The 25,329-nt window shown below is 40.7% G+C and overlaps 1 protein-coding gene across 1 annotated transcript in view; it reads right to left on the bottom strand.

Moving 5' to 3' along the window:
• Positions 1 to 25,329, bottom strand: part of PRKCE (protein kinase C epsilon) — a 1,012,677-nt gene that overhangs the window by 88,056 nt on the left and 899,292 nt on the right. Inside the window, 1 exon segment of the mRNA XM_029593349.1 lies at positions 2,416 to 2,554. Within this exon segment, the coding sequence (XP_029449209.1) occupies positions 2,416 to 2,554 (139 nt within the window).

Genomic DNA, 25,329 nt, shown 5'->3' with positions numbered 1-25,329 from the left:
GCCAGCTTTTTGACTATGGGGCGCTTATGTAGTAGGTGTTGGCCAAATAAGAAAGAGAGGACCCGGAGACATAGAGAACTTATCTGGCTAACTTAGCCGATTGCAAGCTGTATCCGGCAGAGTTACTTGGTCACCTGTGGCCGGATAACTTGAGGCTTTACTAGCTATATTCAAAGTAATGTAGCCGGTTAAGTGGTTTTAGTATAAAGAAAAAAAAAAAAAGTGCAGCACAGACCTGACGGCCCAAATCCTTGAACTCCATCCAATATTTGAAAAAGTAGCCCCTGCTGGGCCGAGCTCTCACCCCCTCAAATTTCCCTAACTAAAGTTTAACACTTGAAAACCTTTCCTTCTGCTGGAAGCCAGCCTCTTCCCCTCTCCTTCTCTTTGCAGAAAATGAAATGGTAAAGCCCCCCCCCCCCAAAACAAAAAAAAAAAACCCAATCCAAACCCTGCCTGTCAGCTACCGGGATGGTGGTAAGGTATGACTGCTCCCGGCAGCTTCCAGCGTTGCTGTCAGAGGCCAGGAGCTTAAGCAATTTTCCAAGGCTTTCCTCTGTCTCTCCATCTGATGAGCATAAAATATGCTTGATAGAAATTTTGAAGATACCATCTGAGGACATTTCATCTGTATCTAGGGTGTATTACTTGCCACAATTAAAAAAAAAAAAGAAGTGAAGTGAAGTTGGAGACCAACGATTCAATCCTTTACAAGCCATGGATATTTTGGATTTGACAGGATGTTTTATAATAAACTGACTCTGAGTTGGTGGAACCCTCAACTTTATTAGTTGGATTCAGATAGAGAGTGGTTGCTATGGGGTTTTTTTTTCTCAAATATACAGAACTCATGAGGTTCATATGCAAAAGCATTTAGCTGGCTAACTCAGAAGACTGAATATTTGGGCATTTATCTTGCTATATTCTAGCTGGCTAATAAGTCAGGCGACTAGAATTTAGCCAGATAAGTTAGGGGCATTCTGGGGGCGTAACTGGGAGATGTAGAGTTAGCCGGCTAAGTTAACCAGCTAACTATGATATTCAAAGTTAGCCAAGTGACTTGGCCAGCTAAGTCTGGTCAGTCCAAAGAACTATCCTAAAGTTAGCCGGCTATACATAGTAATGTGGGTGCACTACTGAATATACTCTCTACCTGGGTAACATCAAGCTAGGTTGAGAGAACATTGCACAAATCTCATCTTTGGTGAGTTTCCTCACTCCGAAGTTCATCAAATCTTCACAAGAGTGCACTGTTCTGTTCATACGTCGCACTCTGAATGTCAAAGTGGCCCCTAACCCCTATCCTGAGGCAGCCACTTAAGAGTGGCGAAACTTGGCCAGAGTCGGGCAATTTTTATCACGTCTCCACCACAATAAATATTTATACAAGACATCCAGCATCTATCTCTTTTTGACTGCCCATGTCCTGCCCATGCCCCACCCCTTTTTCGGGAAAAACTTTTATGCGTTTATGCGTTTTATGCGTGGGAGATAGGCTGCGGGCCTTTTAAAATCTCTACGGCACGCACGAGTCTGAGTCACGCGCGTATCTCCCAGTTTTGCAGCACGCAAGCCTTTGAATATCAACCATACTGCAAAGTGTTTCAGAAAGACAGTTCTAACTTTTCTCAGTTAATTTACAATGTGAATAGTTTAGCAGCTATTAATGCTTGTTCTGTCCACATAATAAGAAAGCATCCATTATTCTAGTCCAGTAAAAAAGTATCACCTACTACTTGTCTGTTGACCTTGATTGCTACCTGTGCCTGCAAAATAAAACTCTAAAAATACAATTAACAGATTATTTGAGAACTGCAAATGTATTTATTTATTTATTTAAAATAATTTCTTAATCTCCTAACTTATGCAATCTATCTAGGTGATGTACAACAGAAATTCAACATTGCTTATTACAGAATTTAAAATAAACCCATCGGCAGTATAATATCTACAATCATTCTATATCTGAATATACGTCCCCATATAATTATCATAAGTCACTCATCGTAGTGCAGGTATTGAAAGTCTTTTGGAACATTAACAAATCCCCCTCTTCTCTCAAACTTAATGGAAGACGATTCCACAATTGTAGAACCACTCCAGAGAAGGATCTAGCTTGTAAGCGAGAACGGCGAAACGCTTTAACTGCATGGGCCTGTAATAAATGCCTTTTAGTTGATCTTAACTTTCTAGTGGCACTATGCCATCTCAAATAATTTTCCAGCTGTTTTAGGCCTATTCCTCTTAATGTTCTAAATGCTAAAGAAAGATTTTTAAATGTGCATCTGGCATTCACCGGGAGCCAATGAAGATCCAACAACATTGGAGAAGTTGAAGTCCTCCTAGTACTCCCCATAACAATACAGGCCGCCGTATTCTGAATCAATTGTAATAATGCGAATGGAAGACCCCTACCTCGGGAGCAATGTAATCTGGCGTTCCACAGAAGGTTGTTGTTGTCACCCCGTTTAAAATTCCTTCTTTACACATTCCAAAGTCAGCCAGCTTGCAGTGGCCTTCTGCATCCAGCAAAATATTGTCCAGTTTAAGATCTCTAAAGAAAAAGATGAAAGATTTTTCTTATACTCCTTTTCGTTTTCAAATACTGACACACTCTCTCCTAAAACAAATGTCAACACATCGCCACTGTAATGGATCCTGCAGTTTACATATATATGCAGGCAACATCATCAACCCAAAGGTGGAAAGGTGGTCCAGCCAGTCTGCCCATTTCTGCCTGCCTACTGTGCTGTCACAGGTCTTCCTTGTGTGATCCTCTCACCCTCCGCTACTATGGGCCCTTTGCGTCTATCCCATGCAAGCTTGTTTTGGCTCCGCCAGGAGTCCCTGACCCTTTCACTTTAAAGTACTTTCTTTCATTCCTTTTGAGCCTCCTCCCCCTTTAACTTCATATGATGACCTCTTGCCCTTGAGATGTTTATTCTATAGGAAAAGCTACCAGCTAGTACTTTATTGAAACCTGCTAGATATCTAAATGTTTATGTCATATCACCTCTTCCTCTTTGTTCTTCTAGAGATTACATCTTTAACGCCTTCAGTGTCTATGTGCATAGCTTATACGCATGGCAGGTTGGTGGCCTTCCTTTGAAATACTTTTGCCTTCCGTTTTCCTTTTGTAGATGTACTCTCCAGAACTGAACACAGTACCCAAGATGGGGGTCTCACCAGAAAGCTAAAGAGCGGTCTGATTATTTCCTTCTTTCTCCCAGGGATACCTCTCTTTATATACCCCCAGGTATGCTCTTAACTTTCCCAATTGCTCTGTCATATTGACTATCTACCTTGTGGTCATCTGCGATTATGACGCTCAGGTTTCCTTTTTTGTTTGGTAACTGATCCCAAAAGAATGATTCTGCAATTTTGGGGGGTTTTTTTTGGATTAAAGCGTGGTTGCTGGATTTTATCTACCCTGGCCTCTGGCACGTCTATGATGCCGCAAATTTTCATTATCATCTGCAAATAGGAGAACCTTCCCTTCTAGCCCATACCTAAAGTCACTTATAAAGCCATTGAAGAGGACTGGGCCTATCACTGAACTGTGTCACACCCTGCTAGTCACTTTCCTTTCACCTGTGTGGACCCCACTCATTACCACTCTCTGAGTCCTGTTGCTCAACCACTTTCTTATCCACTTTATAATTTTTCTTCTAGCTGTGAGACTGGCTCGCTCACTAGGAAATACTGTATTTTCCCCTTATGAAACTAGGTTGTGTTGACTACCTGGTTTCAAAGGGGAAAACTTTTCCTAATAAGGATCTGTTTATTAAAGCACCTGGTCTCAAATTATGTTTTATTAAACTACCCAAATTAGAAAGTTATGGAAGGATGAAAGAATTATTTTCTCCAATATTATGCTACTCATACTTCCTGAACTCAATAGCTTTTTTTTTTTCTTTTTGCTGAAAATTGCTGTAGTTCCATATATTTGCTCCAGTTACTGAGAGATTATGGACCAGATTTTCACAAAATGGTAAATATTCAAAAGATTTACCAGGAAAAAAAACCTGGATTTTAGCCTGAAAATCCTTACCCGTACAATATTTCCCTCCTTTATTCAGTTAAATTTGTGTGGATGAAAACTCTACCTGCACAAATGTAACCAAGTAAGGAAGGTATTCTTAGGGCGGGCTCTTTAAATTTAATTGGGTAGTGCAATATTCAGCTAAATTTGTATGGATAGCTCAGTCTGCACAAGTAGCCGTTCTGACTCCACCTACACAAAATGTGTGCCGATAGATTTCACTTGATTTTCAGTAGCAATGATAAGTTCCACTGAATATCTGGATAAAGATGACCAAGGAAATGGAAACGGTTATCTTTTGCTGCACTGTGAGTTTTAAACATCAATCCCCAAAACAGCTGGGAAAAGAAGCCTTAGTTTTGACAAAAAAAGACAAACGTTTTCCTGAGTACACATGAAATAAGAATATGCCTTTGAGGTTTAAATATTTAATTGCACAAAATGAAAAATTCCTGTGGGCCATGAGTCTTAAAACACCTAGGAAGTGAAAGGGTTAAAAACAGTGGAAACTTGAGAAAACATTTATGGGAATTTTTCAGATGGAACTAAAAATGAGAATTTCTTACTGATACATTTGCTATTTTTCCTCAAAGCATAGCATTTTTTTTTTTTTTTGTAACAACATCAAAATTGCTCCCATATAAATGAATGGAGCTATGAGGCTACAGTAGTGCTCGCGCCTGGACTTGTTCCACCCTTGAAAGAATAAATATGCCCATGTTGCAGACCTAAAGGCAAATAAAAGGCATATGTACACTTTGGTAAATTAGTATTTGTAGATAGACCTATGGGAAGAATAGTAAATGTTAATGGAGATCTATGGTAACAAAGTAACTATTACCTGATATGGGAGGCCACTCCATGTATCCACCAACCTTTTCCAGAGGAAATATTTTTGTGATACGCTCCTGAGTCTACCTCATTTCAGTCTCATACTGTGAACTCTTGTTCTAGAGTATTCTTTCCTTTGAGACGGGTTTGCCTGTGCATTATTTAACGTTTTGCAGTATGTCAATGTTTCTATTATACCTCGCATCTCTTCTCTTGAGGATATGTAATTAGGTCCTTAAGTCTCTTCTCTAATGGCTTTTAGGCTGGCATTTTCCATTTTCGCAGAGAATGGTGAATCCCGGCGGTAAGGGGGAGCGGGGGGGGCGTGCCTGCGAAAGCTGGCAACGATTGCACCACCGCGGTGTTATCGCTGCCGGCTTTCGCACCCAATGGCGCCACAGTGAAAGGTGGTGCTATTGGGTGTGCTACTGGCAGCGATAACGGGTCTTACCTTATCACCGCGTGCGAAAAGTCCCTTTTTGCATGCGATAGGCTTACAAAATACCACCCTTAGCGTAGATGCAGAGGTATTGCATCCAGCACCAGCACTAGACACAATGTTCTAGGTGAGATCTTACCAATGAGAATTAGAGAGGCATTACTACCTCCTTTTATCTATGGTTATTCATCTCCCTATGCACCTTAGCATCTCTCTGGGTCTACACATCTAAGCTGTATACAAAACTGACTGCTGACAAGTGACTAATTCATCTTTAACTGATCAAAGGAGCACATTGCTCCAAGTAAATATAAATCACCCACCAACTGGAAATCTTTGGACTACCACTCATGAAAAGCAAAAGCTCCTAATTCTGCAGTGATCCTAGGTAGCAACCACAGAGCCAGAGTCAACATTAATCATCTTTGAGGGATACCCTGACATTATATGTTAATACAGTAAGCTAACACAACCAGCTGAGAACAGAATTAGCTTGGCTTGCCAAAAAAAAGAAAATGGATTTTATGACTGCCACTGATTCAGAATACATTTTATTGCCCATGGTCGCATCCATAACCACCTCTATATTCAAAGCACATATTACACATATACCAATATTCTTTCTTTCTTTCTTTTTGCTTTCTTTTTTCAAATATTAAAATATATTTTGGGGAGGTTATTTAGACCGATGATTGAAAATTTAATTGCCCTGATATTGATATGGCTTTCTTTTTTATCCTGTCATATTATATTGCACTCAGCATCTATAAATTGATTAGTGGGATTATTATTGTTTACTTGTACATTTTTTCCTCATCAGTCTCTTGTTTTTTGGATTTACCTGAATGAGACCATGCGATGAGATAGAAACTAACTGAAGCCACAATGCAGGTTCTTGGTGCAGAATGAGAATGCTTGGCAAAATCATAAGACCATAAGAAATTGCCATGCTGGGTCAGACTAAGGGTCCATCAAGCCCAGCATCCTGTTTCCAACAGAGGCCAAACCAGGTCACAAGAACCTGGCAAGTACCCAAACACCCAGAAGATCCCATGCTACTGATGCAATTAATAGCAGTGGCTATTCCCTAAGTAAACTTGATTCATAGCAGTTAATGGATTTCTCCTGCAAGAACTTATCCAAAGCTTTTTTGAACCCAGCTTCACTAACTGCACTAACCACATCCTCTGGCAACAAATTCCAGAGCTTAATTGTGCACTGAGTGAAAAATAATTTTCTTCAATTAGTCTTAAATGTGCTACTTGCTAACTTCATGGAATGCTCCCTAGTCCTTCTATTATCCCTGTATGAACCGGGCCACTATTATACATTTTTGCAGCCTTTGCTGTGTTCTTGTTTATCTCGGAGTTTTTCAGCGACAAATAATGCAGCGATATTGCTACAATATTTTATTGGGGAGGAGCAAAATATCGCGGGACCACAACTACCCTCGCATGATATTTTGCCCAACCAGTGATAAAATATCACAGTTTGATAAACCTCCCCCTAAGTCTGTACCAGATGTAATGGAGAGCAATGTGACCTGCCCAATATCACAAGCAGCAGCAATAGGATTTGAACCCTAGCTTCCCTGATTTGCAGGCCACCGCTCTAACTGCTAGGCTGTACCTTCATTGCCAAGTTAGGTTCAGACACTGTGTGCAATTGTTTAGGCATGGAGTTCCACAGGATAAGCCCTGCAACTGAGAAAGCATGGTCTCTTGTTTCAATCACATGAACCAGAGAAGAATAAGTTATTTCGAGAAACCCTTTATTTGCTGAACCTAAGGTGCATGACAGTGTATAAATTTGCAAAAGTAATGTGATTCAGGGTGTAGAATCATAATGAAGTAATCTGTGAACTAGCATCAAGATCTTAAATTTAATTTTCCACTGGACTGAAAGCAATGGAGATAACATAGGATTGGTGTAATATGATCACGAGAACCTATACCGATTAAAATATGAGCAGCTGAATTTTGAAGATTCTGACGGAATATTAAAGTATTGTCAGGAAGACTGATCAGAAGTGATTTGGAGTAAAGTTCTGAAATTCCCATCGCAATAATCATAATTTGTAATATCCAGATTTTATAAGACTTTTTATGTTTGTTTTCATTGACAAATCAGGATCTTAAAAAAACTCCATTGTTCTAGATATAAGGTGCAATCGATGTAATATGTCCTTCAAATTCAAATTTAGGTAACACTTCAGAGAAAGGATACCTAATCAAAATGATCATCTCTGTCTGTGCCCTTGAGTCGAACTGTGCCAGGCTAGATACTCAGCAGCTGAGCCAAACCCTGAGCTGAGTCAGGCAACACAGCCTACAGTCTAGTTAGGAAAATTAACAATGGAATGCAGAACAGAACAAGTACACACAGGTCAAATTAATGTTTTTATTGGTTAATTGCTATTAAACAACCATATACTTGTTATAGTCACAAAAGGGTGCGACCAGTGCACTTTTGTTCCACAGTTATGTGAATCAGACTATTGGTATCTTTAAGCACCAATGTCATAATTTGCTCAACTGTGGAGAAATCTGAGTGAGACAATTAACTATCTCTCTGGTCAATTCTTTCACACCCTAGGAACATTTCTTACAGTATCAAAATACCAAATTTGAAAACAGTTTGAGGATCAAATTTAAACATGGCTTCCAGTGCCTTTCTCAGATTTTTCCGTACAAGTCACAGTTCTCCTTTTGTATTATAGAATGCTGAGTTTTTATCAACAAACAGAAGGAAAATTGAAAGAGTACAGAAACGATATAGAAAATGATAACCAAAATGATCAAGGACATGGAATAATTTCCATACAAAAAGAGACTTAAAAAGCTAGGATTCTCCAACTTGGAAAACATATCATCTGAGGGGAAATATGACAGCAGCAGGTAAAATCATGATAGACATGGAAAAAGTAAACAATTATTTATTACATCTCATTATACAAAACTAGGGGGCATCTGATAAAATTAGGTGGCAAGTTTAAAACAAACACAAGATAGGACTTCTTTCCATCATGACCAAAAGACATTTTGGAGGTACTGGATTCAAAAAAAGATTAGACCAATTTATTGTTGATAAACCAAGTACAGGCTCTTTAACATAACAGTAATGGAGTTTGACACATCCCTAAACCATAACTGCTGCAAATTGGAAATGTCTGTTAGGGAACGGAGCACTATACAAGTGCCCTGATTTTTAGTGCGTGCCACTTTCAGAGACAAGCTACTGGACTAACTAGCAGGCTAGAGGCAACACGGGCAGCTGCCTAGGGAGCCACATTTTGAAGGACACCAAATATCCAGGCCAAACAGAGCAGCACAATTTTAAATTCAGCTTGCTAAATAGACATTTTGTTTCACCCAATTTGGCAGTTCTTATCTGTTTTTATGTTAATTAATCTAGAGCAGAATTTCCCTGGAGCTGGCCAAAAACCATATGGTGCTAGGAAGAAGCTAATAATGAAAGTACGAGTGCACCTAGAGACTGAGTGCCTCAAGAGAAAAAGAGAGAGAGACTCTAAGAGAAATCATCCTTGGTGAAAAAGATTTTGAGTGGATGCCAAGTGATCACTTGCTGAGACAGAAAATGAAAGTCTTTGCTCCATGTCTCTCAATTTAGAGTGCTTCCTGTTGCTCAACCTGCTTACCCTCTTCCGGATCTTGAGTGCTTCAGTTGTAATGATACCTGCACACGATATCAGCCTCTTTGGAAGATAACATAGTGCAGTTCTGCAAATAAATATTCCCTTCACGGCAGACTCAAAATTTCAGAGGTCTGCAATTTTGTTCACTCTCCATTTCCAAATCCCAACTGGAATAGATGGTGGTAAAAGTGGTGAGTCATGACAATGAATCACTAGATCCAAAATTCCTCATAACTCCTCAGTTTTCTACTATATGGCCTTGTGTGTTAGGATTTGTGGCTCGTGGGAAGGTCCCTTGAGCCTCTAGACTTACCCCTGTTGCCATGCTGGCCCCAGGCCTGCTGCCGGCTCTTCATGTGTTCGCTGCCGACACTGACTGCCGCTGTGGTGACGTGGGGACACCACCATGCTGTCCCACTCTTGGCTCCTCTAGGCACATGCATTGATCTTTAAGAGGCCCATAGCGGAATCTGCCTTGCAGTGCGTGTTGCCAGCATTCTTGATTCCTACATTTCCTATGCCTTGTTTTCCCAACCTTGCCTTGTCCTACCTTTGCTCTCCATCCTTGTCACGAATCTCTTCTGGCTCACACTTCTCTACCCATGAAAAAGCATTTTAGTGACATAAATATAATGTAAATTGAAAATTCTAGACCCTTGAATATTTTCCCATCAATACTAACCAACATCTGTCTTGAATGTCAGAGCACAATTGTTGGTATCTCTATGGACTGAAATGAAAAGACTTCCCATTTTGTTTGTCTATGATCATTGGTCAATCCAAATCATTTGGAATGTATCTGAAGAATTAAAGGATTCTAATGATAATGATGTAAGGATTCATAATCTTAGCTAACTGATTTACAATTAGTCCAGAATGCAGTGGCCTGGATGATTACTGGAGAATTATCTTGCCACCATATCCTCTAAATTGTCTGAACTTCATTGACTCCCTACTAATTGGCAAATCAAATTTAAGATTTTTGCATTGGTATTCAAAGCACTTCATGATGCTGTTCCAGACCATATCTGCACTGCTATTTCTGTTTATACTCTGGCATGAGCACTGGCAGGGGGCGATGCTCTTAAAAGATACCCTTTAAGAGTATTTGTTTCTAGGGCCTTTGCTATAGCTGTGCCTATAGTATGACACTTTCCCCACTGAGTTACATCTTTTAGAATGTCACCTGTTCAAATGTCGTTCATGGTTTACATTATTTACTTCCACTGTTTAATTTGTTCTCTGTAAAGCCTGTTGCAGTTTTAGTTATTTGTGAACCGAGATGATGTTCCCAACGTATCCCGGTATATAAAAACACCTAAATAAATAAATAAATACCTATCTTTTCGGAAAAAAAGTATAATCTTTTCTTTTAAACAGGCTTTTCCATCTTATATTTTATAAGGTTTTCATATAAGGATAGCTTTGCTTCTGTATTGATTTTATGCACATGTTTTGTTCTGATTTGATGTGTTGATTTTTTATCTTTATGATGACAATGGTTTTGCATGAATTAAATATGTTGCACCCTACTGAGAACAAGTTCTTAAAATCAGTGAGATATAAATACTATTTTTCTACAAATAAATAAATGAGGCTCGGAGCGTGTTGCTCTGTTATTTGTTGTAATGTTTATAGGCATAGACAAAACCACTGAGCACTGTGAAGCCCCCTGCATATTTCCTAAAAATGCTCAAATAAAGGAATCTTGATGATCTTTTTAAACATATTATTAAAATGACATCTGATTCAAGATTCTGTGGCAGACACTGACTTATTGCACCTATGTGAGCTTACTTAATGTTATAATCCCATTGAAACCAGTGAATTATTATGGGTGGATTCAGGGCTGGCTCTAAACTAACTGGTATCTTGTGCAAAACCTGAAATCAACATCCCTTTCCATATTCTCTCCCTCTTACCCTTCCCCTTCCTGTTTTCTCCATCCCGCCTTCAACACCACATGGCCACTTTGCAACTGTTCCTCCCCTCCACTCACCTTGGCTCACCTCATTTGATTGGCTCTGAGCCTGGCAAGAGTGGCAGCAAAAAGAGGAGAAATCAGTTTGGGGCCTGTCAGGGGGGGGGGGGGGCCCATGCTCACAGCCCTGCAATGGTCCCCACTCCTCTCATGGATTTCTTATGCTAACAGGAAGCCCATGTGGGAGGAAGGAGGTGACATGCCACAAGGCCTTCAAGTGAATGCCCAGTTCACAGGCACTGCTTAAAGTCTTCCTCTTCTTGTTGCATCACTACCAGACGATGTCCCATGGTCCTAATTAGGTGTTCCAGGGCAGTGAGCCCTCTTCTTGCTTGTGACAGGGATTGCACCTAGGAAAGGGAAATCAGGAAGAGACTGTGGATGGTGGCACTGGCTGCATGCAGTGGGCCCGTAATGCCCTCTCACGCATAGTCCTGTGTGGCAGTTGTACAGTTTGCATACACCCAACAACTGGCCAGAGGTGGATGCTTCTAACCAGGAGAAAAAAAACGTAAAAATGCCAGATTCCAGCCCTGGTTCTGCTTGAGTTGGAAATGTAAAGGAACAGAAGAAAATGCTGGGTAAAAAAAAAACCCAAACAAACCGAAAAGTCACATTCTAACAATATAACACAAATTTAAGGATCAATTTTCAACAACGGCTCAGCCCCTCACATAAATGGCCCAAGTTTAGCTGTCCAGGCTTAGGGAAAATTTCTGCAGAACCAAGGCAGCTAATGGAAAGTTTCCCTAAATATAGGCAGCCTGGGGCCACCTACTTTTAGAGCAGATAACTTTAACCATTCAGCCCTGCTCAGATTTTAACAGGGTTGATCTAGCTGCCTAATTCTTAATTATTTTTTATTTTCCAGAATTTTTTCCCACACTCTCCCAACGATCGAGGTCAGTTACAAAAAACATTCATAAATTAAAACATATATTAAGAAATAAAACAAACAATCGAACAGCAATACAAGGCAAATTAAAACAAACTTAGATCAACGTAAATTGATTTACAAGAGCAGACACTAACAGAGGGGACAGTATAACGACCTAACCCTTAACAAAAAGCCTCATGAAAGAGATATGTTTTTAACTCTTTTAAAAATAGTTTTACATCTCTTAATAGATGAAGATTTTTGGATAAAGAGTTCCACATTGAGAAAATTTGATCTCTTGTTTCAGTTAAGTGAGCCAGCTTTGGAGAAGGTACCTCAAGTAAGTCTTTACCGGCAGAGCAGAGTGAACGAGAAGATCATCAATTTGGGAATTAGAGTCAGAACTTTACCTTTGATTCTCTAATCTATCAGAAGTCAATGCAAGGCAACCAAAATAGGGGCAACATGCTCAAACACTGGAGTACTAGTAAGGACACGTACAGCTGCATTTTGCATTAGCTGGAGAGCCTGAAAAATGCAGGCCGGCAGACCAAAAAAAAAAAAAGGGAGTTACAGTAATCAATGGATGGAAATTTTTGTGCCTGTAGCACTGAATGAGAATCGTACAGTTAAGATAGCCAGATCTTTTAAAAATTGACACCTTACACAACAGTCTTCAAAAGAGAGTAAAGCTGCTACATTTTTCAATGAAACAGTTTCAAGACAAAGACAAGTTTTAGGTTTATGTTGATGGAAGCTTCTGCCTTAGTAATCAAAATTGGTTTTCACTAGCAATGTCAGAATGCCTGCCAAGGGCTGTACCATGTGGTTTTTAATCTGTACAGCCCTTCAGGCTGAACATTAACTATGTAAGTCTGGATTTCAACAACAAAATCTACTAGCTAAGAGACACCACACTTAAAGTGGCACACCAGTTTCAGCAAAGAGTTGATTTTGAATAATATAAGTCTTTTCCATCCAGTTTGCTTCTAACTTTGAAGCAATAAACAAAAACAAAGCATGATGTGGGATTACAATGATGTCATGAGCCCAAGTTTAAATCTTCCATAGAAGCACATGGAGATAATACATATGTTTTAAAGTTAGAAGGAGGAACCATGTGACTGTGACATTTTGAGGCATGGCTTGCTGCTCCAGTGACTAGGTCATAAAAGATTGAGTACCACTGCTCCAAGACGTGAGTGAATGCCTGGGAATCAGTGAAGCTATATCACCTATAATGCCAAAGCGTGCTCGCTTTCTGAAAGTGCTGCTAGATTTTATTGATAGAGGGGCCAGAAACCGTGGTCCTTGATCCCTACTTTTTGGTCCAACTACACAAAACAGAGATAGCTGGCAGACCTCTCCTGTACAAAGATGGAGAGGTCAGACTTGGGTAGGCAACCAATGGAAGCTGGCAATATTCTTTACCATAAACTCAAAAAGAAAGAATGTTGGCTGCATGAAAACAAACTCTCTAGCAATACACATTCCCTTGCAGTAATCAAGCAGGACCCCCACCCCAGGAAAAGTGTGATACAACAAAACCACAAATTGTGCAATTTTCAGCTTTCTCCCCAGTTTGCTAAATTTGACATCTCGAGGTCCATATTCAGTGCCATTTGTCTGGATAAAGTTGGACTCGGCCTGACAAATGGCAGGATTTAAAAATTCCACTGCATTGACCTTCTCCAAGATAGCCGGACAACTGTTCAACTTGCCATAACGTTATCCAGCTAGCTTGGGAATGGGGTGGGGGCATAAAACATTTCCGCCCAGAGCGCAACTGGGCCGAAAAGTTTTAAAATCCCGCCCAAACCCCTCCCCTTTCCCGCATTTAAATTTTATCATCGCGATGCGGTTATTGCCTTAGGGCACGCGATAAGGCCCTAACACACGTGACAACGGCCCATCGCATTTTGAAAAATGACCCTGCAAGTTAGCCAAACAAATGCTGATTTTCAGGGTTATCCAGCTGCTGAGGGAGCAGTCGTAAAGTTAGCCGGATACATTTCTCTAACTTTAACATAGCTGGGCAGATTCGGCAGCTCAGATGTGTCACTGAATATCCCAGCTATGCTAACTGGATAAGCTCATCCGGCTAACTTTGCTAGCTGGCCAGTGTCTCAATATGGACCTGTGTCCTTTTCTTTGCTTTTGTTTTATTTATATGATTTTCATAATCAAGATATCTTTAGATCTTGGCACCAATTCAGCAATGTTACCAAAGCACAAAACATAATAATCTAAGAAAATTAATAAAATTGCATACATTTTACACCACAAAATAAAACATATTTGGGGGGGGGGGGGAGGGAGAGAGAGAGTCACATATCAAACACCACCAGAATATAAAAAGGAAAAAATTAAAATCAGTCCAAGGCTTTATTATTGTCATTCCGGAGGAGTGCCAGGGTCCCAAAGAATATACGAAATACCACATAGCCTAGTCTTACAAGCTAAATTCAGCGCCAGTCTTCAAAACATCAGATTTTAGATCCAATTTTAGATCAATTTTAGATCAATTTTAGTATAAAACTTTTTCTAAAGCCAATCCCAGTCAGATTCAAGAAGAAAAATCACCAACAGAGTCCTTTTTCCAATTACTTGATAGTCCAAAGTATTTAATTCCAAAGAAAGATCTAACGAAATATCTTCAGACTCTTGTATTAGATATATCATTAGAAGGCAAGTAATACTTGTTCAGCAATGCTGGAACAGATTTGTTAGGTATCATTAAGCATTCAAACATGTACTTTTTAAATCAAGTCCAGAGGAAATTTATCAGTCTTACATTTTTATATTTTAAGACATTTTCAAAATTCTCAACCCTTTTTCTTAGTGCGATATCACCCTGAACCAACTTATTCATCACCAAGTTAGCCTCATCATTCTTTTTTCAGGTTCTGTCAAGTCACTCTGACCTTTTCCCACAGATACTTGTTCTACTAATTTTCCTTCCAATTCAAAACCTGATTTCTCTGGGGATTAAGGCTTGTTTAATTTCAAGAAGACTTTGCCATATTTGTTGCAAAGATACTTTACTTCCTTCACAGTCTCCAATCCACAATTTTCTTTATCACCTCACATTTCCTGGCAGTGAAGGCTGATTTTGAAGTTGAACCAAAGTTCCTAAGCCAAAACAGATTCCAACTCCTTGATGATGCCACTGGTCTCCCCAACGTCTCTGCCTTACCCTCACCCTGCTTTAGCTCAAACAAGACATCAGAATCAGTCGGTATCTCAAATCCCAGCTGCAGCTCTTTGACCAACCCCCAAATAAATGGTACATTGAAACCCTTTAATTCAAAATTTAATAACCTTTATTCAATACCATATAGCCACCAATATACATAAATACATATCATTTACATCTAAAAAATCTAAAAAGATATCAGTCACTCACAAATAAACACAAAATACATGTCACATTCATACACACAAAGACAAAGAGCTGGAGCTCTTTGACCAGCAGATGGGGGACAAACCACTCATGACCCATGATAAAGATGCCGATGCCGGGCACACGGCACCACTTGGCAAACTCTCCAATGGTTCCCTCCCCTGCTCAGGTCACACAAGCAGGAGTCGACTGGGTTAACCTCTGGCACCATTGATGAGAGTCTGCTGAAGGAAAAGTACAACTTTTACCTTTCCTTTTCAACATGCATGCAAGGCTTTAGAATAATCCCTAGCACTTTTTCCTTCCAGACTTGGCCTTTTTTAACTTGTTTCTGAAAACTGGATTTTTAGCATGTTGTGATACCTTGTTTAATCCAAACCCTTGAATAATTTTTCTGTTTATACTCTTGATAGTTACCCAAAAATTAAGAAAGCTAGTTATACAGCAATCCATATTCAGATGCATTTAACCGGATAACTCACAAGTTATCTGGCTAAATGACAACTTTTGAATATTTTGGGCACTTATCCAGGTAAACTTTAGCTGAATATCTCATGATTAAAATTTAGCTGGATAATGTAGAGGTGCTCTGGGGGTATTTCTGGGAGGAGTTAGGTTAGCTGGATAAGTTATTTGGCTGACTCTGATATTCAGAGGTAGCTGGATAACATGCCCAGCTAGCTCTGGCTAGCGCTGTCCTGAAGTTAGCCAGTTAAATTTATCCGGCTATGTTTAACATTGCTGTCTATATTCAGTAGTGTAGCTACACTTCTGAATCCCTCCAAAGCTGGGCAGATAAGCTTATCTGGCTAAGGGGGTCATTTTCTAAGGCTTATCGCGTGCGATAAGCCGCTATCATAAGCAAAAAGTCCCTTTTCGCGTGTGATAGCTTGCTAGGAGCGGAGTCAGGACGGAGTCGGGGCGGCGAGGGGAGGAGTCGGGGCTGCGTCGGGGCGGACTCCGCGATGTCGTCGCTGGTGGCGATGAGGTAAGACACGTTATCGTCGCCAGTAGCTCGCCCAATAGCACCACCTTTCACAATGGCGCTATTGGGTGCAAAAGCCGGCAGCGATAACACCGTGGTGGTGCAATGGCTGCCGGCTTTCGCAGGCCCACCCCCCATCCTCCATTTTTGCTGGATTCACCATTCTGCGGTAGAATGGTGAATCCAGGCCTAACTTTGCAATGCAGCCAGTGAGTAAATATGGACCTCGTATTTCCTACAATTATTGAAGTATCTTACTATACCATTATAGCAGTACATTAAAAGATTTATCAAAATCCACCTAGGAAAACTCATCTTAATCTGAATGAAGATCTCTTCCTGCCTAATATGCATGACAAGTCAGAGCTGTGTGGATTGCTTCACGTCCACAGATACATGGCATGGTGTCTACATTACACAGATTTGTTCTGAAAGATAGTTTTCTGATGTGTATCATAATTCCTACATTGCTTACATGCATGTTTTTCTTGCTGCTATTTTAGTTCACAAAGTGATACAATGCCAAACATCCAACAAAAAAATTCCCCATTGGAATGGATACCCATCATCAAAATAAAAACAAAGCCAGCATATGGAAGGTGAGCAAGAAGTAAGAAATCAGCATTATCAGTTTTTACCAGTGCCTGAGGAAAGCAACGCTCAGACCAAAAGACTCCTGCATTCAAAATATGAGAAACTGACAGACTGGCGGCAGAGAAAGAATTTCCATTCTGACTATTTTAGCTGACTCAACATGTATAATGAAATCTAACTAGAAGGAAATGCAGAGTAACAAATACAGCAAGATAAGAGAAAGTCATGCCATTTAAATCCTTGCCTTTTAACAATCTCCCAGATTATATAAGAAGTTAAGAGGAGCCAAATGTATCATAAAGAATTTGAAGTTATTTACTACTTTTTGGTTGATCTTTCACATCCAGCTAATTATAGTAAACAAGTCAACATTATTGCCGTCTGAGGGTAGTCCATGAAATGGGTTTTTAATTTCAATTTAGAGTCAATTGTCCACATGTCCACATAATAAAAAATAGCAACTAGCATCCTTCTTGGAAAACTCAGCAGAGAGCTTAAGGATTCTATGGGGGTGAAAACGGAACTAGCCTTAAGATAATCTTTCCAAAAAAGAATTAAAGCGCAACAATGGGCTGTGGGGATATTTACATAGTTGCTGATGGTATAGCTGTTTTGTACGTAAAGGAAAGAAGAAATATAGTATGCTCCCAGTACCATCAACCTGGATCTTCCAAAAGCTCATAATAGGTCCTAACTAGTGTCCTTGAAAGTTTGGTAAATAACCCTTCTTCATAATGACATGAATGAGTCCTTCCCAGTTACGTTTTTCCCAATTTTATTTACTGAAGAGTTATTCCTGTTAAGAGTATTGTGGCACAACAGAGTTTGTTAAGATAAAAGAATGCCTTCTAAAGAAAAACAAAGCAGGGAGATTTCCTCTTTGCAAGAGCAGTAAAATGGCATTTTTTTTTTTATTGTAACTATAACTAGTTAGCAATTCAAATGACACAAACAGGAAGCAAATAAGCATGCCTAGAGAGCAGTATGAAAGCCCTACAAGCTCAAAAATGTTCAATACCAGCACACTCAATACAGTCCAGCACAGTGACATGAAACATTTCTACCACTCTTCCACTGGTGTGAAAATGTTACTTGCTATAGGTATCTTTAATGAGTCCAAATTCTCGCATACAGAATTGATTCTTATTTTTCTGAATTGGTTTGGTCAAGGTATCAATGATCATCTTTTTTTTTCTTGGGATGTAGTTCAGTTGACATTTTTCCTCTTTCAATTCATCTCTTATGAATAAAGTTTTAAGATCAAGGTGTTTGCTGGTGTACTCACCAGTTTCATCAGCTGTCAGGTTTTAAGTTAACTGTTTTGTTTTGTTTTGTTTTTTACATATAATTACACAATGTTGGGTTCCATATTAGGTGCTACAACCCAAGAAAGAGATCTAGGTGTCATAGTGGATAACACATTGAAATCGTCAGTTCAGTGTGCTGCGGCAGTCAAAAAAGCAAACAGAATGTTGGGAATTATTAGAAAGGGAATGGTGAATAAAACGGAAAATGTCATAATGCCTCTGTATCGCTCCATGGTGAGACCGCACCTTGAATACTGAGTACAATTCTGGTCGCCGCATCTCAAAAAAGATATAATTGCGATGGAGAAGGTACAGAGAAGGGCTACCAAAATGATAAGGGGAATGGAACAACTCCCCTATGAGGAAAGACTAAAGAGGTTAGGACTTTTCAGCTTGGAGAAGAGACGACTGAGGGGGGATATGATAGAGATGTTTAAAATCATGAGAGGTCTAGAACGGGTAGATGTGAATCGGTTATTTACTCTTTCGGATAGTAGAAAGACTAGGGGGCACTCCATGAAGTTAGCATGGGGCACATTTACAACTAATCTGAGAAAGTTCTTTTTTACTCAACACACAATTAAACTCTGGAATTTGTTGCCAGAGGATGTGGTTAGTGCAGTTACTATAGCTGTGTTTAAAAAAGGATTGGATAAGTTCTTGGAGGAGAAGTCCATTACCTGCTATTAAGTTCACTTAGAGAATAGCCACTGCCATTAGCAATGGTAACATGGAATAGACTTAGTTTTTGGGTACTTGCCAGGTTCTTATGGCCTGGATGGGCCACTGTTGGAAACAGGATGCTGGGCTTGATGGACCCTTGGTCTGACTCAGTATGGCATTTTCTTACAGTATTTGTTAAATCCAAGTCATTCCAGAATTTTAGTTAACCATTTTCCTTCTTTGATAATTTTATAGAGAGTAATGTATTCAGCTTCATAAGAAGATAAGCATACCATCTGTGTTTTAACAGCTTTCCCATTAATTGCTTCTTACAATAGCTTGTGTACATAACCTTCGGTAGATATTCCATTTGGAGTCCAAGGGTTCCAACTTGCATCTGAATAAGCAATTATTCTTTCTCCAGAAGCTTCATAACACAAATTATCTTTTGTTCCTTGACGATATCTGAGAATACATGTGGCCATCTTCTTGCATTCAGTCATATAGTAAACATGGAAATGGCTCAAATAATGAACTGCAGATGTAATATCTTTCCTTGCCTGTATAAGATACATCAAACTTCCAATAAGATTCTGGTATGGAATATCAGGATGATCTGTTCTCTGTGGATCTTCATTTTCTTTATGGTTTAACTCAGCAGGGGCTGATATTGGCTTACTTATGCCACATTTTTTCTTTATTTCTTCAATATAGTTCTTTTGACTCACTGACAATTTTTTTTGTCTGCCATTGTCAATGCCTAAGATTTGACTTGGCTCTCCTAAATATTTTAGTTCATTCTTGCTCTACAGAAAAGTCTTTACTCCTTGTAAAAACTTGTTGAATGAAACTGAAAATGATTTGTATATGATGCCCACATAATTACTGAGAATGTTAACTGAAATTCATGAAGAGAAAAAAAAAAGTAGAAATTATAACAATGCAAACACAATACAAAGGAAAATGTCTACGTGTGGTACGTTATCCTCTCACAAACCATTCACTTTTATGTCTTTGCCTGTTACCGCCATTCACCCTGCCTTACTGGTGCTGACTGTACTGAATGTAACAGTTCTATCTTCAGAGGAGGCTTCTGCGCTTGGTCTGCAAAGAAAAACCTACCCTGCCCGCAGGCCCCACAGAGCACTACTAGTTTAAAGGCAGTTTCAAGTTTTTGTTTTCCTCTTGAGTGATCCTTGGGCCACACAAGCCTTAGGCAAGGTTAGACAAATTTTCTTCATACAGGTGCCTGACTTTGGTGTGCTCTCTGCAGCACTGCTTTGCCTCCAACTTCTTTGGCAGGCCACACAACCAACTTCACAGTCCTCCCTTGGAGACTTGGTGTTTTTCTCTGTTTTTTCTGCCTCTATAGCATGCAAATTTTATCTCATTCATATTCATTGTGGACATCCTGAGAACCTAATTGGCTGTGGGTCCTGCAGGACAAGTTGGGGAACCTCTGCCATATACCATGCATAACCTAATTGTTTTAATCCATATATTGCCTTTTTGAGGTTGCAAATTATTGCCATCTTTTCCTCTTGGAGGCTGCTCTGTATACACGTCTTCATGTAATTCACCATGAAGACGTGCTGTTTTTTTTTATTTACCATAGATAAGAATAATATAAGAGTTTTCATTTTCATTACTAATGAATATGCTTGATAATCTATTTCACGTTGCTGATAATAACCAACTGCCGTTAACCATGCTTTATATCACTCTATATCAACTTTAAGACTTAACTTTAAATACCCATTTAGATTTAATAACTTTCATGCCCTTCTTTCTTACAGAAACAAAGAAACATAGAATTGATGGCAGAAAAAGACCAGAAGGTCCATTGAGTTTGCCTCGCAATCTTGTTTTGAATTCGAATCACAGACCTTTAGTCTGGGCCCTTTCATTGTCACTAGGGTTTAACTGAAACTGTTGACCCCCATGCCTCTTAACACTAGTTCCGAAGTTTTCATCCTGTTGTGAGCTGAAAGCTCTTCAGCAATAGCCTCTGTCTACTTATCATGTTTGGCTAGTCTGCATTACATCTTCAATGCAAATTGGTTCTTTCACTTTATGATGTAGACTATTGCAAAAAGAATTTGCCTTTGGCTTATGTACTCCTCTATCAAGGGGTTGGAACGTATGTGTCAAATGATGTAGTTCCTGCTTGTCTGGTTGTTTCTGTTCTTATTCTAATGAGATACAAAAATTCATTTCTGCCATAGTAGGAAGTTCATATTATGATTCTGTCTCGTTATCAATAGGCTTTTCATTATCGCTTCTCAGTATTTCATCAATACAATAATGTCTAATGTTTTCTTCATGTGGGAGATGTCTTAGCAGCCTTGCTGGCTGACCTTTTCGATGCTTCTTTAGAGTCTGGAGTAGTTCTGGAGGACTGCAAAAGGGTGGATGTGGTTCCTATTCATAAAAGTGGAAGAAAGGAGGAGGCTGGGGACTACAGGTCAGTTAGTTTGACCTCTGTGGTGAGCAAACTACTGGAATCATTGCTAAAACAGAGGAGAGTGCAATTTTTGGAATCCAATGGATTGCAAAGTCTGAGGCAGCATAGCTTTACCAGAAATAAATGATGTCAGACAAATCTGATCAATTTCTTTGATTGGGTGACTAGAGAGTTGGATGAAGGGAGGGTATGAGACATAGAGTACTTGGATTTCAGAAAAGCCTTTGACATGGTTCCGCACAGAAGACTTATAAATTGTGCGCACTTGGTATGTATCCTAGATTGACTGATTGGGTTAGAAACTGGCTGAGTTGGAGGCTGTTGCATCGGTGGACCCTTGAGCCGAGGTGAGGTTGACACTACCTGCAGGGAGGGGTCCTGCAGGTCTTCGCCATCGGTGGGCAGAGCTGGCTGGTGCAGAGGCCTAACCAGAGCTTCACCAATACCAGCCCACATTCCCCGCAGGTTGAGCTCTTGGGTACTGGGGCCGGCTGGATTTAGGCACAGGCCTCTGGATGTCGTGGTGTCCAAAGAGGAGGCAGACAAGAAGGGTGGTCAGTACAAGCTGAGGTCAGGGCAGACAGCAGGTGGCAGAGACGAGGACAAACTGTGGTTGATCAAGATGGGCAGCAGAACAAATGAAATCAAAGGAGGTCCGAAGCCAGCTAGGGGACAGTCCAGGAGGAAGGTGCAATCGATGAGCAAGCCGAGGTTGAGACCAAAGAGACAAGCCAGTAGGTGAGGGAAGCAGAGACAATGGAGCAGGAGTCAGGAACCAGGAACCAGACGTCAGGAATCAGGAGTCAAGAACCAGGAACCAGGCATTGGGAATCAGGAGACAGGAAGCAAGGCTGATGTTATGGTTAAGCGGTGTTTGGGTGGATTCTTGGGTACTGTGGCAGATGACCACGCCCACAGGGAGGGGCCCCGTGAGGCGCCACATTACTGGGCTAAACACAGATGCACAAACACAGAGTTTAGTTCTTTTATTAAACAGCTTGTAGTCTACCACCAGAGGTGGCAGTAGTGAGGTAGTCTGGAAATAGCAGTTTCAGGACCCTCGGCAGAGGGGACTCTTCTCACCCCGTTGGTATAGGGGAATTCTGGTGCAGGTTTCCCAGCATGGTAGCACTGTGGATGAGATAGACTGAAGGTTAGATTACTAACTAGATGGTTGTTGTTGGTATGCGATTCCACCAGGTTGAAGAAGTTAGGTAGCGGCACCGAGGCAGGGAGAGCAGGCCCTTGAGGAGCGAGTACCTGATCCCTGTAAGGCACCTGAAATAAAGCAGAGGGCCCCCGAGGAGCGGGTACCCAGGTTAGCAATACCCTGAAGGGCAGAGAGAGAGCTTCCAGCGGCAGCACAGAAGCGGCAGAGTAGCTTAGAACCGGCCGAAAACAATCCTTTGCTAACTCAACGAGCTAGCAACAAAGTACAGGCTATATACCCGGATGGCGTGATGTCAGTAGAGGGGAACGCCCCCGAGGTTCACGCCATTGCTAGAATAAAGACGTGGGTGGCATGCGCGCGCACACCCTAGGAGGCTCTTGGGAGGAGGATGGCGGGAGGCAGCACCAAAGCCATTCCAGGGACGCCAGAGAGGTCAGCTTGTAGATGCGGTGGCAGACATTTTCCCTAGGGATGCGGGAGGAGCCTTGAACAAAGTAAGGCAAACGGAGCGAAGCCGTCCAGCACCGACGGAAGCAACAGATGAAAGAAGGGTCGAGGAGCAACTAGCTACTCAGAGAGTCAACCTGTTGTTGAGACGTCAATGCATGGTCTGGGCTGCCTTTAAATGGAGAGACATGGGTGACGTCATCGGGAGGCACCACGGTGGATTTCCACCACGGGCCCTTTAAATCCCATCGGAGCATGCGTGTGCACACCTAGGGAGAGCCCCTCATCTGGGCGGCTCGGCCCATGCATTGGCCTTCCACGTCTTTGCTTTCATGGCCATAGTGATGTTGGGGAAAGGCCCACTGTTCCCGGCAGGAGGTGAGTGTGGCCAACCACGGGATGGGCCTGTGGCTGGCCAAACGCAACGGATGTGACACAGGGTAGTGATAAGTGGAGTTTTCTCTGAGGAAGGGATTGTACTAGCGGTGTGCCTCAGGGATCAGTCCTTGAACTGGTCCTTGTCAACACTTTTTTGTGAATGATAAAATGGAAGAGTTGTCAGGAAAGGTTTGTCTTTTTGTCATTGATACCAAAATCTGTAACAGGGTAGACAGATAGGAAGGAATGGAAAACACGAGGATTTAGTGAAGTTTGAAGAATGGTGTAAGGTTTGGCAGCAAAGATTTAATGCTAAAATATGCAGAGTAATGTATTTAGGATGCAAAAACACAAGGGAAAGGTTCAGTATTAAAGGTGATTTTCTTCTAACCACAAAGGAAGAGTATGATCTGGGGGTAATTGTATTTGGTGACCTTAAGGTGCCCAAACAAGTGAATAAAGTGATGGTATAAGCCAGAAAGCTGCTTGGCTGCATAGGGAGAGGAATGGTCAACAGAAAAAGGGAGGTGATATTGCTCCTGTATAGGTCCCTGGGAAGACCTCACTTGGAATACTGTGTACAATTCTGAAGACGGCACCTTCAAAAGGATTTAAACAGGATGGATTCAGTCCAGAAGGTGGCTACTAAAATAGTCACTGGTCTTTGTTCTAAAGCATATGAGGATAAAGATCTAAACATGCATACCCTAGAGCAGTGGTTCCCAACCTTTTTTTGGTCGGGACACACCTGACAGATGGTTCTCACATGTGTGACACACTGCTCATTACAATCTACAATGGAAATAAAAAAAGGCCCGTATTACTTTTATTGTTAAGAATGAAACAACGGAAAAAAGAGCACTCTCTCTGAACATAAATTATATAAATAGTAAACCTCCTATACCAGAACAGCACCAACTTCCAGCACTCAAACAGTAACCACCTTACCTAAGAAAAGGCAACACTGAAAATATTACACCAGGCCTTAAGACACCAATAATCTCCTATTAGGAAAACGGACCAAGTCAGGCTGCTTTAGAGCCCTACCTAGAAACAAAGAATAAAGAGACCATGAAGCATAACTAGAAACATGCAGTCAAAAACTGAACTGGAAACCATAAGGTCGACCTTATCTCCTATCGTTTACCTGTGTAAATTAATAACCTGTCCTTTCTCTTCCTCTAAGCCAAGTTCTTATCACCGTGTTATATGTAACTGCCTTTTCAGCACCATTGTTATTGTTATGTTTACTTTGCACCCCTGTTTTATGTGAACCAGCATGATGTGACTGCTGTCTCGAATGCCGGTATATAAAAATCTAAAATAAATAAATAAATAAATAATAAGCTAGAGAGACTGTATGCAGCGCAACAAAGGAAAAAGAGAAATCACCAGTTCTCATAAAATAAAGCAAGAAATATAAAATCAATAGCAGTAAAACCATACTAATAAAAAGAACAGATTATTTCAAAACAGCTGATGAATGGAATATCCAATAATTAAAAACTCATACAAAAATTTCTAGTCACCAATAAAATATTTCAAAACAGCAGACACAAAGACCCAGTAATAAAAAATAATAAGGATTAAAAAATGCTCTGCTCTCCATACCTGGAAACGTTCAATTTCCAGGTGCCCTAAGATGGTTGTGAATTAGGAGAAAGGGAGGGGGGGGGGGGGTTTGCTTGCAACTTTCTCCTCTCTCTCAGTCACACTCAAACTCTCTCACACAGGCTCTCAATTACACTATAACACACATGCTCTCTCCCTCTCACTTACATGGGCTCTCAATCACACAGTTACACCCTTGCTCTCTCTCTTATACACACAGGCTCTTAATCATACATACACATGCTCTCTCTCACACATACAAGTTCTCAATCACACTTATACATACTCTCAATCACACACTTACATACATGCTGTCTCACACACAATCTCAAACACATATGCTCACTCACTCACTCTCTCTCTCCCCACTGAACTAGCAGCAACAACAGCCTCCTCCTCTTCCAGCTCTTGCAGCCTCAAGATAGGAGTCCCATCGGCCATGGGGGCTGATGTTGCTCTTCGTTTTGCTCTGGGCCATGCT

This window comes from Rhinatrema bivittatum, chromosome 3 (assembly GCF_901001135.1).
Source record: "Rhinatrema bivittatum chromosome 3, aRhiBiv1.1, whole genome shotgun sequence".
Taxonomy (NCBI): domain Eukaryota; kingdom Metazoa; phylum Chordata; class Amphibia; order Gymnophiona; family Rhinatrematidae; genus Rhinatrema; species Rhinatrema bivittatum.
This window is presented reverse-complemented; position numbering and strand designations above follow the sequence as displayed.